The sequence below is a fragment of the Nomia melanderi genome, chromosome 1 (genome assembly GCF_051020985.1).
Source record: "Nomia melanderi isolate GNS246 chromosome 1, iyNomMela1, whole genome shotgun sequence".
Lineage (NCBI taxonomy): Eukaryota > Metazoa > Arthropoda > Insecta > Hymenoptera > Halictidae > Nomia > Nomia melanderi.
In genome coordinates, this window is record NC_134999.1 from 15,642,047 (window position 1) to 15,660,346 (window position 18,300).

The 18,300-nt window shown below is 40.8% G+C and overlaps 1 protein-coding gene across 1 annotated transcript in view; it reads left to right on the forward strand.

Moving 5' to 3' along the window:
- Positions 1–18,300, forward strand: part of apolpp (retinoid- and fatty-acid binding glycoprotein apolipophorin) — a 61,658-nt gene that overhangs the window by 19,370 nt on the left and 23,988 nt on the right. The window contains exons 2-10 of the mRNA XM_031986029.2: positions 6,051–6,077; positions 6,161–6,345; positions 6,901–7,083; positions 7,161–11,711; positions 12,467–12,970; positions 13,866–14,052; positions 15,203–15,419; positions 16,449–16,741; positions 17,877–18,074. Coding sequence (XP_031841889.1) covers positions 6,051–6,077; positions 6,161–6,345; positions 6,901–7,083; positions 7,161–11,711; positions 12,467–12,970; positions 13,866–14,052; positions 15,203–15,419; positions 16,449–16,741; positions 17,877–18,074 — 6,345 coding nt within the window. The remainder of the gene's footprint in view (positions 1–6,050; positions 6,078–6,160; positions 6,346–6,900; positions 7,084–7,160; positions 11,712–12,466; positions 12,971–13,865; positions 14,053–15,202; positions 15,420–16,448; positions 16,742–17,876; positions 18,075–18,300) is intronic.

An 18,300-nucleotide genomic window follows, 5' to 3' on the forward strand; every position in this document is an offset into this window, starting at 1 on the left:
AATTCCAGTATTAACAATTCTCTTAAAATTCTAATTCTTAATTATCGATAACAGAACAACGATTAATCCGATTTCAGGTGAATCGATTAATATTCATGCTTATAAAATTTTGTTTAAAATCTTCGTCGCGAGTCTGACACGCTGTTACAAGGCAACAAAGTACAACAATGATTCTCTAAGGTGAAACATTCGATTCCACAGGAAAATCGCCAGGTTCGATTTCTGGTCGAGTTGAATTTTTATGGAAACCGGTATTAATTCCAATCTTTTAAAATCACCGACCAGCGTCCCGGTGAAATCCAATTTGGACCCGGCAAAGGGGAAAAATGTCGGCCGCGGTACGTGACAGGAAACGGCCGCAAGCAACTTTTTATTGTAATTTATCATGACCTTTTCGTACAGAAGAGTGTACGTTGCGTTATTTGCCACACGGAACACCGTGAGCATTTCCAACGAAAATGATCGCGGAAAATCGCTCGTATTACGACAGATTGCGAGTACGTTTACGGAGATACAATTTCCTTTGGTTTCGAGGTAGCTTAGAAACCGTCGAATTATTTAAATTCATCCGAGCGGAGAGTTCAAAGGTTCGTTCATTAAACATTTGGGAGATATTAGAATTATGTACACGTGTATTACGAAGTTACGTCCATATTAGAATAATCAGAATTGAAGCTGTGACGAATGAAAATTTGAAAATAATATAATCGTATTAATTGATGTTTCAATGTAATACGTTTAATTTCTCGATTTTGTTAGATTGCTAATTTTTTAGTTAGGTTACTCAGTGGCATTCTTTTGTCACACATTCCAATCTATTTTGAAGTTTACTGTTATCATGCATATTTATTAGAATCAACCAGATTCTTCTTGCCGATCTTGTTTGTATTGTGACCCGTGATATGTCAGAGGTCGAAAACTGTGAACTGTATTATAATAAATGTAATTCATCATAATATAACATAGACTATAATATAATTTATAATATAATTTAATATACTATTTTATATGTTATATTATGATAAATTATATTTATATATTTTTCATATATTTATTATAATATAGTTCAGTTTCCAACCTCTGATGTAATATATAATTAATTATATATAATTATCATATAGCTCAGTTTCCAACTTCTGACATATCGCGGGTCATAATACAAGAAGAACAATATATTAAATCATATTATAAAGTAATATATCACAACACAATATATCAAATACAATTTATCACAATACAACTTTATTGAACGAAATATTAAAATGAATGAATAATAAATTTCACTTAAAAGCAAACGTTGAACATCAGATTTCTCCTTGGACCATTCGGTTATACGAATCTCACGTAGAAAGACGTAAACGCGTACACAGGATATTATTTGATTTTCACAAAAGTGATACGGTGTTTATAAAAATCCCCCCGCGCGTGTTGCAATTCCATTTCGTGTCGATGGCAGAGCGGCCACCGGAGTCAACTAAAAATAAGCGTGGCGAGATTAGATTATTGCATTATCAACGCGACCGTACTACGAAGTTCGCCGTCTCCTTGCACAAGAATGCCTCCTCTTAGAGGATTAATCAGCGGCCACTGTAAAAAACCGTTATCGATCACAAAACGAGTCAATAAGAGCTTTTTATCCGCCCCGATCCTTCTCCTTCGACCGTGGGCAATTTTATAATTGCGCTCGCCGAGCGCATAAATCAGCTCGCGTGCGTTTATCAGGTTTTCTGCTGAAACAACCCTCGCGCAGCACAATCGCATTTTACGCTACGAGCAATCGCAGAAACCGAGCGGATTCGTTTCTTCAATTTGAACGGCACACTCGCGGAACGAATGAATTTTCCTCGTGTTCGATTTTAGAAATATTAACCCCTCGCGCCCGGAAGTTTTTCGCTGGATATAATGTAACATTAGAAATAAATGAACTTCGTAACAATAGAAATTCAGTGAAGCAATGTTTATTTTGTAGTAGAGTTATTATTGTTTAAAACGTATTTGTGTTATTATATCTATTAACACTTTGCACTCGGAAGTTTTTCGCTAGATATAATGTAACATTAAAACGTGTCTATATTATTAAAATTTTGTATACAAAATTAATGTACCATATTATTTAGAAATAAATGGACTTCATATCGTAACAGTAGAAATTCAGTAAAGTAATGTTTATTTTGTAGTAAGGTTATTATTATTTAAAACGTGTTTGTGTTATTATATCTATTAACACTTTGCACTCGGAAGTTTTTCGCTAGATATAATGTAACATTTTCTGACAAGATAAACGCGATATTTCGTAAAACTAACTCGAGAAATCAAGTATCAAATATCAAGTAACCAAGTACAAATTATAATATTGAATATCAAGTTTTATAGTTTTACTGTATGAATTCAAATGGTGAGTGAGTCACCTCTCGAGTGCGAAGGGTTAACACTTCGCACTCGACAGGTGACTGTCATTCATCGTTCGATTCAATATAACGAAATTATAAAATCTTATATGTAACATTGAATTTCGTGTCATGCATCGATACGTGAAACATAGAAACAGAATATTTTTCTCATTAACTTGCGTGTATTCTCATTACTTAGTTTCCAAGAATGTCCTATATCTCATCGGAAAATGTTTTAATGTAATAACAGCATTAACTAGTCATTAACACTAGACTCACGGACCTCGTCAGTCTGATATTAAATTTTTTCAAGATTATTCAATTAGAATTTAAATCGTTTCGTGCAAATATGCAAACACGCAATTATCTAGTTTTAAAGTTATAATTTCCGCGATCTATGAACGAACATAACATTCTAGAAACAATAGAATAAAATATAGAATAAACAAGTAAATATCGTAAATCTAGTGTTAATTTATGTATATTTTCTTATTACTCAGTTTCAAAGAATGTCGTCTATATCTCATCGGAAGCTGTTGATCGCGTCTAATGAAAAAACTGGAGTGCAAGGGGTTAATAGTTTACTAATTGCCGAGTATTCGACATCGAACGGCCGATTAATAAGCTTGGGATAGGTTAAGCGTTAAGACACAACGTCGACGACGTTTATTTCGTTAGCGGCCGGTCCGTCGTCCATTTTGGTAATCGTTCGCGGTCAATGGGAGCATAAAGTTGCATTGAACGAGAGACGGCCGGTCCTTAAATCGGCCATTTGACCCCGTCATTAAGAGGCCCAGCGGCCACATGACCGCGTGGATTTATTTCGACGAGCGCATAAGCTCGGGTACACCCGTAAGTCGCCGCATAATAAATGTGTAACAGGATAATAACCGAGATAATCATGTCAATAAACGCGTAACAACATAATAACCATGATAATCGTATAGCAATCGGCCGCAACGAAGACAATGAACCGTGTTCCATGGTATCGCTCGCGCTTCCGAAAATTAAGCTGTCGTTACTAGCCGTCCCGACGGGACGATCGAGTCTTAATGCGGTGACCGGGTCAGATCTGACCCGACACACCATTCCTTCGATCGTGCATGAGACAATGGTTATAAAAATGATTATGTCTTTCTCTAAATGTCACAGAACATTGCTTAAACGTTCGAAATGCCAATTCAGCTCGTCGTGAAAACCATAGGGTGTGGTTTAGGTGTTTTTTGGAAAAGTCGAGATAGGATTAGGAATGTTTTCATCAAACACAGGTTGTTTGTAATTATCATTTGCTAAATAATTCAGTAGACCTTTTTATATGAACTTTATGATTCACGCACTTTAAACCTTCGCACTCGAAAGTGTTTCACTGGAAATATTCAACATTTCCCGACGAAATATAGACGACTGTCTGAAACTAATTTAACGATAATTCACGGATAAATCAAGCGACGAAAAAATTTTATTTAAATAGTTCTCATAGCAATACAAAGTTTCATTTAGAATATTTAATATTCTTTACAAAAACTACAAACGTGAATTTATTAACATCTGAATTACTTTAAATATCAACTCAGGTATTACTTAATCAGCTTCTATAGTAATTCCTCAAAGAGGTATTCGTACCTTTCCAGTAACCGCAAAAAGAAAACATGATAAAATAGGTCATTTCGACCTATCCGGTAGTTCTAGTGTTAATACGCAGGAAGAGCTAACAAAGAAATTGCTTTATTATTATTCGCGAGTAGTAACGGGTCACGCATGACCCAGCTTCGGTGTCAAACGGTTAATCGCCCGGCTCGGCCTTCGGGGGCGTTTTTTTTCTGCTGTCATCCAGTACAACGAAACTTCTGCGTCGCCGAAGGATTTCCGAACGTGACCGGAAAGTCTGACGCTTGACCATCGACGGGACCTGATGAATTGGGAAAGCGTAAAAAACGCTTCTCGGTCGAAGGGCGGGACACCCTCGAGGGATATCTCGCGCGGAACAGAATTTGATTCCCCTTTTCTGGCTCAGAAATATTACACGTCTTTATCTAAATGATATATACGCAGTACGTTCCTTCGCCTCGAAAATATATACTGCGGAGTACACCTAACCTAGACGTTGAACTAAGGAGAGGGCGAGACATAAGGATCTGCTTTTGATTGGAGCCCTATGAATATTATCGCGTTGACTGCCACGGTGGTCACCGATGACCGCAGCTAAATTACTTGAAATAATTGTAACTCGTAAGAAATGGCGTCGAATGAAAATGTTGATGAATCTGCACGTTTGCAGTTATTCTAAGTGAATAAATTAGGAATTGGTTATTTTGATCCACTTGGTGCTAGTGTTAACATATTGACCGGCTAATTTTCAGAAAACTGAATTTTACGGATGGCAATTTTCACTGAGGTCAACTTATATCACTATACATAGAAAAACTCAGATATCATATTGTTGTGTAATATATTTTAACCCTTAGCACTCCAGGTTGTTTTGTAATCTATCAGCAACTGCAACTAATTTCTATAGTATTCCTAGCGAGAATTAGAAATGCTATAACATTTCTTCGATCTTTTATTTTCCTTGTTAGCAGAAAATTTGGATATGTGGATTCTTTAAGATTCATTAAAATATTTAATATTATGACTGGTGTAATATTGGAGCATACAGAGTTTAAAGGGTTAAATAGATAATCAATTCGAATTAAATTTTATATTTTTTTCAATTCTGTGGTAATCAGCGAAGTTGCATAGTCTTTAAATTTCGAAATTTGAGATCATTGAACGTTTCGTTATAGAAATTAACTATTACGGTGTTCGAAATGTTCTTCGTGTGTTGCTCCTTAAAATCGTTTAACATTCAATATGTTAATAACGTGAATGACTGGATCGTAGTGTAACCTAATAATTGTGTACCAAATAATTGATAATTATTCCTTTTTATTTTCATAAAACGCTGAAGTTTTTCGTGTTATAGTACCTATCTGGAAGTAAACTCTCATGGCTTTTTTGACAATGGTTCTGCGTTTTCGAAAATGTTTTAAGTTTGTATGTGACTGTAACAAGATAAATGATATTATAGTAATAAGATACAAGTTATTTAGAGATTATAAGTTAAGGGAAAACAATAAAAAACAATAAACAAAACGGAGGAAAGAAGAATTCCAAGCAAGGAGATTTACTAATGATTTACTAATCATCTTTTATGAGAAGATTCTAACATATTTTATGAGAAGTAGCTTAGTTTAGTGTTGGTTTAATTAATCCGAAGTTAATCTATTGCATTGTAAACATTGAAAGTTTTACCAAGAATTAAAATGACTGCTGAGCTTCTTTGTTATAGATTCTATGTTTTTTTAAAATATTAACCGTTTGAGTGCTGAGGACTTTTCTGTTTATCAGTATCGATTACAATTTTCGTACTATATTCTTCAAGAAATAAATCAAAGTAAATTTATTTGAATAAATGTAATTTTTTGATATTTTTTTGTAATAACACAATATTTGTGATCTTATTAGATAAGAACTTTTATTAATTTGTTTGCATACACAACCAATCACTTCCGCATTTTTGGTAAATATTCACAAAAGTTGTTTAGCATCCAAACGGTTAAAAATATCAAAAATGACTTTTCAATTGATCAATACTTATATATTGTGTTTCTATTGTTGCAGCAAAATGCAGCACCGGCTGTCGTGGAAGTGAGTACTCAATATTGAATTCAGCTTCGAAATCGGCAGATGCATCGAAGTATCGTCATTAATTTCCATTATTGAATTTACAGTGAACCCAGTTAAAGCGTACCAAGAAGGACACACATATGTATACAATCTGGACGGATTGTCAGTGACATCGGTCACTGAGGCTCAAGGAGATGCGACGCTCAAAGTGTCAGCCACTGTCGAAATGTCCGTGAAGCCAGACTGCATTCATCAGATACGACTGAAGAATGTCCAGCTTAATGGAGCGGTAATATCAATGAAACAATTTGAAATTATCCACGCTTCGAAACTGACGTACCGAGGAAAATTACCGTTGGACATTAAAATCCTCGAATCTTAAAATTCTTTCATCAATGAAATGATAAACCGAAACGATAAAATGAAATGATACATAAAAATTCTGTAAGGTTATCCTTTTCATCAAAGAAAAGTAGCAACAATTATTCACTATTTGACGTTACAATCTTTGCATTACACTAACAATTTGGTTACGTTATTAAACATTTAAATTTGACATCGATTATCTTGCATGTTACGGTTTTCAAATAATTCAGAAGCGTCAGTCATCGGTGACTGACATGGCGCTGAACATGTTAACAGATCATTCTAACGAAGCGAAATATTTTGTTAAATATATTCCATTCAATTGCTATGGCTGAATGATTTAGTCAATTATATCGAGAGAAATAAAGATTTAGAAACACTGTTATAGAGCATTAACGCGTTAAACACGAATTTTCCTCGAAATTGTATTGTATTTCTTAGATTTCCTTTCAACGTTCGTCTAACATTAAATTTCCAGCCTCCATCAACGCCGGACGTCGAGCAGTACGCAGTGCAGTTCAACTACCACGGCGGACATATCGACACTGAGATCTGCGCTGAACCAGGAGACAGCCAAGCCTCCTTGAACATCAAGAGAGCGGTCGTCTCGTTGTTCCAGTCAGCTGTCATGCAAGAAAGCGGTTCGACGACTCACCACGAGGTGGGTAACCAAACACAGCAACAGAAATACGAATAAACAGCTACAACAAATCCCTCATTCATAAATCCCGATTGCAGACCGACGTGATGGGAGCCTGCCCGACGGACTTCACGTTCCGCAAGGAGGGCGAGTCGCTGATAGTCCAGAAGAACAGGAACCTGGCGCGTTGCGCGTTCCGCGAGAACCTGAACCAAGGACTGATAACGGCCAGCGTGGACACTGCTGCGGGCATCCGCACGTCACCGATTCTGGCGTCTGAGCAAGACATCGAGCAACGGTTCAAACAAGGGATCCTGACTAAGGCGATGTCCAAAGAGACCTACAAGCTCAGACCATTCAGCAACGGCGACGCAGGCGCTAAGACTGAAGTGGAAACCACTCTCACCCTGAAGAACGACAAATCAACCACACCGAAAGGTGCCCAACCCTCTGTCCCTAAAACTCTGATCTTCGAAGCTCCTCATCCGGTCGTGAAATCCTCCGTGGACGCTATCAGCAAGGCGCTAAAGGCTGCCAAGGCTGAAGTCGACGGAGGTGTGAAGCAGGACGCTGCTGGCAAGTTCAGCGAGCTGGTGAAGGTCCTCCGAGTGAGTAGCAAGGACGACATTCTCTCCGTGTACCAGAAAGTCCGAGCCGGCGCTGGCTTCGACAAAAACGACCTGACGCTTCTTCTGGACGGTCTGTTCCGCGCGGCGAGCGGCGAGGTGGCGGAGGTCGGCGTGGAATTGGTGAAGAACAAGGAGCTGAACAGCATCCAGACGCTATTCTTCTACACCAGCCTTGCTCTGGTGCAGCACGTGAATCTTCCCTCAGTGGCGGCGGTAACTTCTCTGTTGGACCAGCCCAATCTGCCTAGAATCGGCTACTTGGGCGTTGGACAGGTGATCGGCAAGTACTGCCAGGCGCATTCGTGCGAGAACGTGCCTGAAGTGAAGGAGGCGGTGCACAAGATTCGCGAGAAGGTTGGCAACGGAAAGGCGAAGACCAGGGAGCAGGAGGACCTAGTGATCTCCGCGCTGAAGGCGCTGGGCAACACGCAGTTCATCGACGACGCTACTTTGCAGAAGCTGGCCAACATCGGCGCGGACAAGAACGTGAAGAACAGGGTCCGCGTGGCAGCGATCGAAGCTCTACCCACCAGGTGCTCAATGAAATGGAAGAACATTATGTTCAAGGTGCTTGCCGACAGGGAAGAGGACGCAGAGATTAGGATCAAGACGTACCTGTCGCTTGTCGCTTGCCCATGCCCCCATGTCGCGAATCAGTTGAAGGAGACGCTGGACAAAGAGACCGTGAACCAAGTGGGATCCTTCATCCAGAGTCACCTGAGGAACCTGCGAGCGTCTACCGATCCTAACAAGCTCAACGCGAAGAACCACTTGGGCCTGATCAAGCCGCGCACCAAGTTCCCCGAGGACTTCCGCAAGTTCTCGTTCAACGACGAAATGTCCTACAAGATCGACGCGTACGGCCTTGGCTCCACCGTCGAGGAGAACGTGATCTACAGTCAGAACAGCTTCGTGCCGCGGTCGGCTGGCTTGAACGTCACCATGGAGCTGTTCGGCAACAGCTTCAACCTGCTGGACTTCAACGCGCGCGTGGAGAACCTGGACAGAGTGATCGAGCACTGGTTAGGACCCAAAGGCAAACTATGGGCGAACCGCGATTTCAAGGAACTGAAGGAGGAAGGTGCTGCCGCTGCTAATACCATCGGCAATTACATCAAAGAGAGGTACCAGAAGACGGTCCGCGGGAAGAGGGAGGTGAAGCAAGGAGAGCTGGACCGGTTCGCGAAGAACGTGCGATTGAGGGGCAACGAGGTGGACCAGAACGTAGACGTAGACCTCTCTCTGAAGCTGTTCGGCGTGGAGCTGGCGTACTTGAGCTGCGCGTCTGATCCTGATAAGCTAAACCCGGAGGCGATCATCGACAAGATCTTCGACCGTTTTGACAAAGGCATCGATCTCGTTAAGAACCTGAACTACGACCTAGAGAACTACATGCAATTCCTAGAAGCTGATCTTGTCTACCCAACGAACCTGGGTACCGCGTTGTCCTTAGGGTTAATCGGAACTAGCGCGGCCCGAGTGAAGACCAACGGCAAGCTGGACCTCCCGGCCATCCTCCGGAACCCAGAGAAAGCCTCCTTGAAGGTAGGCGTGGAGCCCAGCGTGTCTGTCCGACTCGTCAGCCAGATGGTGGTTCAGGGACTCGGAGCGGAAGCCGGCATGAAAGTCGTTTCTACTGTTCACACGGCTACCAGCAGCGAGCTGTCCGTCAACATGCTGGACGGCAAAGGCGTCGACGTCTACTTCAGCGTGCCGAAGAAGGAGCAGGAGCTGATCAACGTGGAGAGCGAGGTGCTGATGGGCAGCCAGGGCAAGTACGAACCGGCGAAGTTCAGCGAAGGCACGACGCACAAGGACTGTTTCGAGCAATTCTCCACTATCCTTGGTGTGACGGTGTGCGGAGAGATCTCGCTACCTTACAAGGACTTAGCCAGCGCCCAACAGAGACCGATGTTCCCTCTCAGCGGGCCGGCCAAGTTCGCCGTGTCGCTGGAGAACAACGACGTCTCCGCTTACCACTTCAAGGTCTACCTGAACGTGGACGACCCGAAGAAACGCTCGTTCGAGATCCTGCTGGAAACACCGAAGAGCAAGACTAACCGGCGCGTCGCACTGAACGTGGACGTAGGCACAGAGCCGAACTGGTACGCCAAGGTGGCCTTCGACTCGCCGATCAAGAGGGCCTCGGCCGAAGCGGTGCTCAAGAACAATGCTCAGGAGCGCAGCCTGTCGGTCACTGCTGTCCACGATCAGATGAACTACTACGCACGCGTGGGCCTGCTGTCCAGCGGCGGCAAATACAAACCGGTGTTGGAGTACAAGTTCCCCGAGCACCTCGCGAAGCTGGCTGGCGTGACGCCTGGCTCCCAGGGAGGTCAACAGTATAACATACAAGGTACCGTGGACGTGTCGGATCACGAAGGAGGTCAGAAGTTCGTGATGGAGAAGCTCGCTCTGTTGGTCGGCGGCAAGGAGCACCTGGTGGTCGACGGTTCCCTCGCCTGGACGCCGACGAATGTGAAAATAGACGCCAAGCTGGGCTACGCTGACAAGAGCCTGGACTTGAAGGTGGACGGCAAAGCGACGCCCGGTAAGAACTTCGCTCTCGCGGTCACCGCGGTACCGTCTACCGATCCCAACATCGGCTTCTCTCTGGACTGGAACTTCGCGCTAGAGAAGAACTCCATGGAGAACAAGCTGGTATTCGTCCACGGACCCGACCCGAAGTCCGAGGTGAACCGTTTGACGCTGGAGCAGAGCGCTACCTACAAGATAGACCCCGTGGATCTGATCCTGGCCACCGAGAACGAACTGAAGTACGCTCCGCTGAACTTGAAACTGAAACTGGACGGCAAGGTCGCCAGCAAATCGGTCAGCGGCGACGTTGAGGTGTCGTACGAGAAGTTCAAAATCGGCGGCGAGCTGTCCGCCAAGGTCGACATGAAGACGCCAGGCGACTACGAGCTGGAGCTGGAAGCCGAGCTGATGCAGAACAGCGTGGAGCTCAAGTCGAAGCGCACCGTGCTCGAGCCGCACAAGAGCAAGTTCGAGAACTCGCTAGTGTTGTCTCCAGGCGGCAAGTACAGCGCCGACACCACCGTCACGTACGACGTCAGCAAGAACAACGTGAACGTCCAGCTGGACGGTGACGCGAACCTGGACGGGAAGAAGGTGAAAGTGGACACCGGCCTGGAGGCTAACCCGCAAGCCGTCAACTCGCGGGCGCTGGTTAAAATGAACGGTGTCAAGTATCTAGAGTTCACGCTGACGGCGAAGAAGACGCCCAATCCTAGTGGCAACATGGACCTGAACGTGAAGAACTACCTAATGGCGAACGGACAGTTCTCCTATCAGAACGGCAAGGGCAACATGAACCTGAACGTCGACGTGCCGAAGATCAACCGCAAGATCGAAGCCACTGGCCAGCTGAAGGTGCGAGGAATGGAACGAGTCGGATCGGTCGAGGTGCTCTACGACGCTGGGAAAGACCGCAACAAGAAGCTTAAACTGTCTACTACTACCGTGGTGAAGAAAAACTCTGTGGACTCGTCGAACCTGTTGGAGTTGAACGATCAGAAGCTCCAGGTGAACGGCAAAGGCAGTCTCCACGGAACGTTCAACGAAGGTTACCTGCAGTTGGACTTGGACGTGACGCTGCCGAATGGACGGCTCGTCACTTACAAGGTCAAGAGGAATGCAACGAAGGAGGACAAGAATTGCGGTATCACGGTGAACGCGGAATTAGGAGACAGCGAGCAGAAGGATGGTCCGACCAGGAAGCTGCAGTACGACGCGATCATAATGTCCGTGTGCAAAGATCCGCTCGAGTTCGAGTCGGTGCTCACGCTGAAGATGATTGACACCGAAGGAAAGGACATAGCGGGTACCTTGAAGCTGAAGAACCTCAAGACGGAAAACATAAAGGAAAATGGCATCAGTGTGCAACTCGAGGGAGCGAAGGTCCCGAAGAAGTTCCAGTGGACTGTGCACACGTACAGGGGGGATGAGGATTTGGAGTACAATACCGACGCTGCTTGGGGCGATGACTTGAAGATGGCGGTGAGTAACTGGGTCTTAGAATTCAATTAGAATGCTGAACATATTGTTGTTAGCGATAATTAGTTTGTCGAATTGAAAAAGGAATATATTAAGGATAAATGGAGAGTGAATAATATTGAAATATTAACAGTAGAACTATCAGATGCGTCAAAATGGCCCATTTTTTGATTCTCTCTTTCACGATTGCTGAAAATCTGCGAATTTAGTTTCAGTTAGAATGCCGAACATATTGTTGTTAGCGATAATTAGTTTGTCGAATTGAAAAAGGAATATATTACGGATAAATGGAGAGTGAATAATAATGAAATATTAACAGTAGAACTATCAGATGCGTTAAAACGGCCCATTTTTTGATTCTCTCTTTCACGATTGCTGAAAAGGTGCGAATATCTCTTTGAGAAATCACTAAAGATAATTAAACTAGAACCACCGAGCGGGTCAAACTGGTCCATTCCTGATCTCTTCCTTCCGCGATTATTAAAAATAACAGACGCTTTCCTGGGAGTTATTAAAGAAATTAATTTGACAACACGCAAATTGAATTATGAATCAATTAAAATCTCAAGAGATGCACTCGTGGAGTTTCTATATATAAATTTCGAAAAGTCAATTTCAGGGTAGGTCTAGTGTTAAGTAGTACCTAAGCTCATCATTTCAAGAAAGAAACCTTGAGAATTCAGTTCAAGTGTTCAGTAACTCTAATGTCATTCGCTTTCCGTTACTTTTCCGTTTGCAAATCCGCCGTCCCGTTTCAGAGCAAAGGAAGCATAAACCGCGGCGACAGCGTCGACAAGCCATGCAAGGCGGACATTTTGGTAGACATGAAGCTGCCTAGCAAGACCCTGAGCGACCTGAAATTCGCTTTCAACCGCGAAACGCTGCTGGCCTTTGAGAAAGAAGTTTTAAGGGACACGACGAGCATGAATTTGATGTACAACAAAGACAAGGTCTGGAAGATGGAGGACGATTGGAGAGTATCAGGACTGTCGATACCAGATAAGCCCAGCGAGGGCAAGGCAGCATTGACCATCAACATTCTGGACTACCCGCAATGGAAACTGGATGGCAACTACAAGTACCACCCCACTGATGAGAAGAAAACCGCCGACGTTGACCTTAAAGGCTACTACGGTGACCAGAAGTTCGAGCTTCAGTCCAACAACGTGTACCTGCCGGACACGTCCACCGTCAAGATGAACATCAAGAGCGTGCTGCCAATGGAGAAGCTGCGCAACGTCGAGATGCAAGTCGACTACAAGGTAGATCGATCGATATTATCCAGTTTCGTTCATTTCATTATTGTCGGATGGGTATTGTGAATAGGGATAGTTAATCTTGACGAACTTATTAACGTATAACGTATTTAACCAGTTAACCCTTTGCACTCGAGGGGCGCCTTACAGTCGCCACCTGATTCGACGCAGCAAACTTGTCAATTCAATATTAAACCTTTGCACTCGAGAGGTGACTCATATATAATATTAAATTTTGTATAATGCATCAATATGTGAAATATTTTTATAAAATGACTTTGTTTCCTAAGTTACGTATGTTTTCTAATTAGTTCGTTTCAAATAGTGTCGTCTATGTCTCATCGGAAAATGTCGAATGTTTCTAGTGAAAAGCTTCCAACTGCAAAGCGTTAAACCTTGTACAATATATTAACACATAAAACATCGAAGTAAAATAGTTCTGTCTCTTAATTGATAGAAGATAACCAATTGTGTTAGTCGCGAAAAATATCGTTAATATTTAGTCAGAAAGTAATGAATATCTTTAATGAAAAATATTGTCTAGTGCAAAGGGTTAATACTTATGTTTGTTAAATTTCATTCAAAATCCTCACGAATCTCACACTTTATAAAACAAAGAGTTAATAGTCGTTATAGCACACTCAAGAATATTTATATATTTACTCTATTATTCCTAGGAAACTAGATATTCTTCTAAACACACCGATACATACCTTTTCTCGTGTCAAGAGCTTGCCGAATATAAAACATTATCGATATCGATAATAACGACGTTATTCGTTGATTCAACCGTTTCATTTTCATCTATGGTTTGATTCAGATCCATGTTTCTTGAATATTCCAATTTGTCTTGATTGCATTCGCGAGATTCCGAGATTTTAATATTTTCTGACCTTCTCAGAGAGACAAACCGGAGAACAAGATAACCACGGACGTTGTTGTTACCGCCGACGGCACCAAATACACCCTGAACAGCGGCGTTCAACGACAGGAAACGAGTGGCCACTTCTTTGCCATTCTAACCACCCCGCAGGACAAGACCGAAGTGAGCGGCAAGTTCCAGAGACTTAGTCCGAAGGAATACAAAGGTGATTCAAAGAACTCGACTAAACGCTAAATTTACGGACATTTAGTATGCAGTTTGTTCTGTCGTTATTATAAAAATTGATATTCGTTCGTATGGATGTTGGAAATGAGAGATTTAACCCTTAGCACTGCACTATTTCACTGGTTCGTGAACATACGTGTATTATTAACATTAATAGTAAATAATTAAAGAATCATAGGTTTTTAAATTCTTGTGAAACTATATAAATTTAAATTTCTGTTAGTAATAAATAAATTAATTTCTTAGGATGCAGAAGAATTTTTCAATAGTTAATTTTAGGTCTGCATGGTATGTTATTTATTTATTACTAAGAGGAATTTAAGTTACGGTTTCATAGTAATTTACTAAAAACTTATGCTTTAAATATTCTGCTTACAAGAGGGTAATATAGATTTACTTCTTTTGTTAAGTGATTTATTAACCCTTAGCACTCCATGTTGTTTTTTAATCTACCAGCAACTGCAATTTTTATAGTACTTCTAGCGAAAATTAGAAATGCTATGACATTTCTTCGATCTTTTATTTTCCTTCTTAGTACAAAATTTGGATGTGCGAAGAATTGAATAATTTTAGGGTAGTTTCTTTAAGATCCATTAAAATATTTAATATTCTAACTGGTGCAATATTGGAGCCTACAGAGTTCAAAGGGTTAAAAGTAGAGATATAAAAAAATATTTATAAAATTTGATGTGAGTCAAATTGGCTTGTTTCATAAATCTAGTGTTAAATATTCGATAAGAGCTAGGAACAAGTATCGTTTATCGATGAAAATGACTTTGTGATTCGAACTGTTTATCTTGAATTTTCTCGCAAAATTACACACTTCCAAAGGGTGATTTCAAACCTTAAAAGAATATATATATACAATAACAATGCGACAATAGTAAATATCGTTATAAATAATTGACAAATTCTATATTAAAAATTCGGCTAAGTAATATTCAATAATGCTAAACATCTTTGTAAGTAGTTTATCAACTTTACAATGAAAATTCTTCCAAGTAACACGTAACGACGATACGTGTTTTTTCTTGCATATTATATTATTACAAGTAAATTGCAAATTTATGATCCCGCTTTGTTGGGAGCAGTTCGAAACGGTTTGCAAACTTCATATAATTATTTCTCAGGCGAATGGAAGATCTCCACGCCGAAGGGTTTCGTCGTCGCGGACGTTCAAGCGGACTTGGACGACGCCGAAAACTTCATGATCGAGGCGAACTTCGACAGCGACAAGATCAAGCAGCGCAAGATTCACGCGTCGATCGCGAACAAGCCGACCGGGAAAGCTGAGAAGAGGATCCTGATCACCGTGACCAGTGACGGAAAGAACATCGTAACCGGAAGGTATGACGACACGCCGTTTTCACTAAAGTTGCACGCATTCCGAGAAATATGACAGTTTATACGAAACACTTTTCCGTTCTCTTATCTTCTGATCACGAACGATTTAACGCTAAATTTAACACGTTAAACGCCACGGAAATCTTGAGCGTTTTACACAACACGATTCTTTCGTGGCAGAGATAAATACATTATAATATATAATAATTACATATTATTATAACAGATAAGTGATTCTTACGTTACACTGTTGTTAAGTTATTTACATTAGTAAATATAATTATTTTCTATTATAATTATTAAGTTATTATAGTTATTTTCTAAAAAGAAAAGACTGGTCACAGGTGACTGACATGGCATTTAACGTGTTAACGCTAGAACTACCGAGCACTTAACCACTTGGCCTATGATTTCTTTCTCAACTCGATACGGCTACTTTGTCGTTAATAATTTATTGAAAAAACGGAGAATTCTAAGCATATGTTATGCCTACTTCCTTTTAAGTTTAATAGTTGATTACAGAGGAATAATATTTACTTTGAACTCCAATGAACTGAGTAATACATATATATTATATTAAATTATATAGTAATATAATTTAATATACTAATAATAAACTAAATAATAATAATAATAATAATAATAATAGTAATAATAGTAATAATAGTAATAATAATAATAAACTTAAATAAATAATATATAAACACAAATCTTATTCAGTTGGTTTGAATGCAAGTTACATATTATTTCTCCGTTATCAACAATTATAGAGCACACGTTGACACGGCATAAAAATTTTCTCATATTTTTAATAAATTATTAATAACGAAGTAGTTGGATCGATCGCAGCTCAGAAAGAAATCGTAGGACAAGGAGTTAAAGAACGTCCGCGAAGGGTGAACATCCTATAAAATCGAATCGATTCAATGACATTCTCGTGCATGCACATCCAACACGCGAAAACGACCGTCTGTTCGATCTGTCTAAAACCGTTCCGTATATTCGGGAGCTAAGACTGCACTGTCTATGCAGCACGAGCTACAAGAAACGCGAGGAGGACGGCAAGATCGTGGTCGAGGGCAACGGGAACCTGCAAGTCGGCGACAACACCAGGAGCTCGTCGTTCAAGTACACGCGGCAGCAGCTGACCCGCGAGAAGGACGGCGAGGTCGGCGTCGCCATGATCCTGAACGCGAATTTCGGCCCCTCGGCCATCGTCGGAGAGCTGAAGCTCACGAACAAGGAGCTGCACGTGTTCAACAGCTACTGCGAGCAGAACAAAGACTGCGCTCACTTCAAGCTGCAGTCCACCTTGGACCTGCAACGTGAGTGAACCTTTAGAAACATGTTTTTGATCTTCTTTTGTTTTCTTTTTAGAAATGTTAACACATGGAGCGCCGGCCCCGCGATAATGCAGAAGTCTAAGTCTAAGTCTATCGTTTAATTGCTAATCCTACGTTCATGTAACATTTTAGATATGTATAACACAAATCCAAAGTAAAATTTACAAAATCGAATTCTTTATTCTCTCCCGTAAGTTAGAAATTTTCGTTTAATCGATGTTTAAAAATGTATGAATATAATCATCGACGCTCGCGTTTTTAATAGCTGAAATTTAGCCGGCGTTCAATGTGTTAACTTTTTACAGTTGAAAACTTGTTCTTGGATGTGCTCAAGATTTTCTGATTAGATGTAGACGTTCTTTAATACTAGATAATGAGGAAATATATGAGTTAATGAGAAAGCTATTTTGTTTCAATATTTCACGTGTTGATGCATTACAAAATTGAATTTCATATTTCAAATAAGTTACTGCGAGCAGAACAAAGACTGCGCTCAGTTCAAACTGCAGTCCACCTTGGACCTGCAACGTGAGTCAACCTTTAGAAATATTTGATTTTCTTTTGTCTTTTTGGAAATGTTAACTTTTTACAATTGAAAGCTTTTTATTGGATGTGCTCAAGATTTTCTGATTAGATGTAGACGTTCTTTGATACTAGATAATGAGGAAACATATGAGTTAATGAGAAAGCTATTTTGTTTTAATATTTCACGTGTTGATGCATTACAAAATTGAATTTTATATTTCAAATAAGTTGTAAATGAGGATAGAGTCTGTGGTATTTAAATATTACGTAATTAAGGCGTTTGTCTAATTGGTGCACTCGAAATTCTGAGGATTTGCGGCTCTTGTCGGAGTAGAATCTGGTCAAGTATGCTAAATAGCGCAAAGGTGGAAGATATTTAATGATATGACAGCTACGCTGTCAATGTTCGAATGCAGATTTTCAAATCACGTAGGGTTCACTGACTCACGTTGTAGAAAGTGTAAAATGACGTAGGACCACGTTGTAAGCATCATCCTAGAAGATTAGGAGTAACGTGGAACTAACTATGAAGAATCAGAATTTCCCTTTGAATGCAACTGATTTATTTTAATGTTTGTGACGTGTCGTTTAGCGGAAAAACCGTCACTCAAGCATCAAATAACGGTGGAGGTCGATCTGAAGAAGTTCAACGTGCCAGCTGAGTTTGGGCTGAAGACGAACACCGATTACAAGCAACTTTTGTTAGACCACACCACGAACCTGTACCTACACTCGTCGAAGGACAAGTCGGAATACACTTATCAGCTTTACGTTCATCCTAAGGACGCAGGTATTTCCGAGATTCAATAATGAATTCTTTAATAAATTTGTCCGATTTGAAACGGTCATTGGATTTATTTCATCGAATTCTTATTTCTTAGACAATATTTATGCTTTGTCGATATTACTAATTGATAGATTTATTAGAGATTTCTGTAACTCAATTTCAAATATTTACTACGAGCCTTTGTCTTTTTTATATATCATTGTGAAATGATAATTGGATTTGTCACATT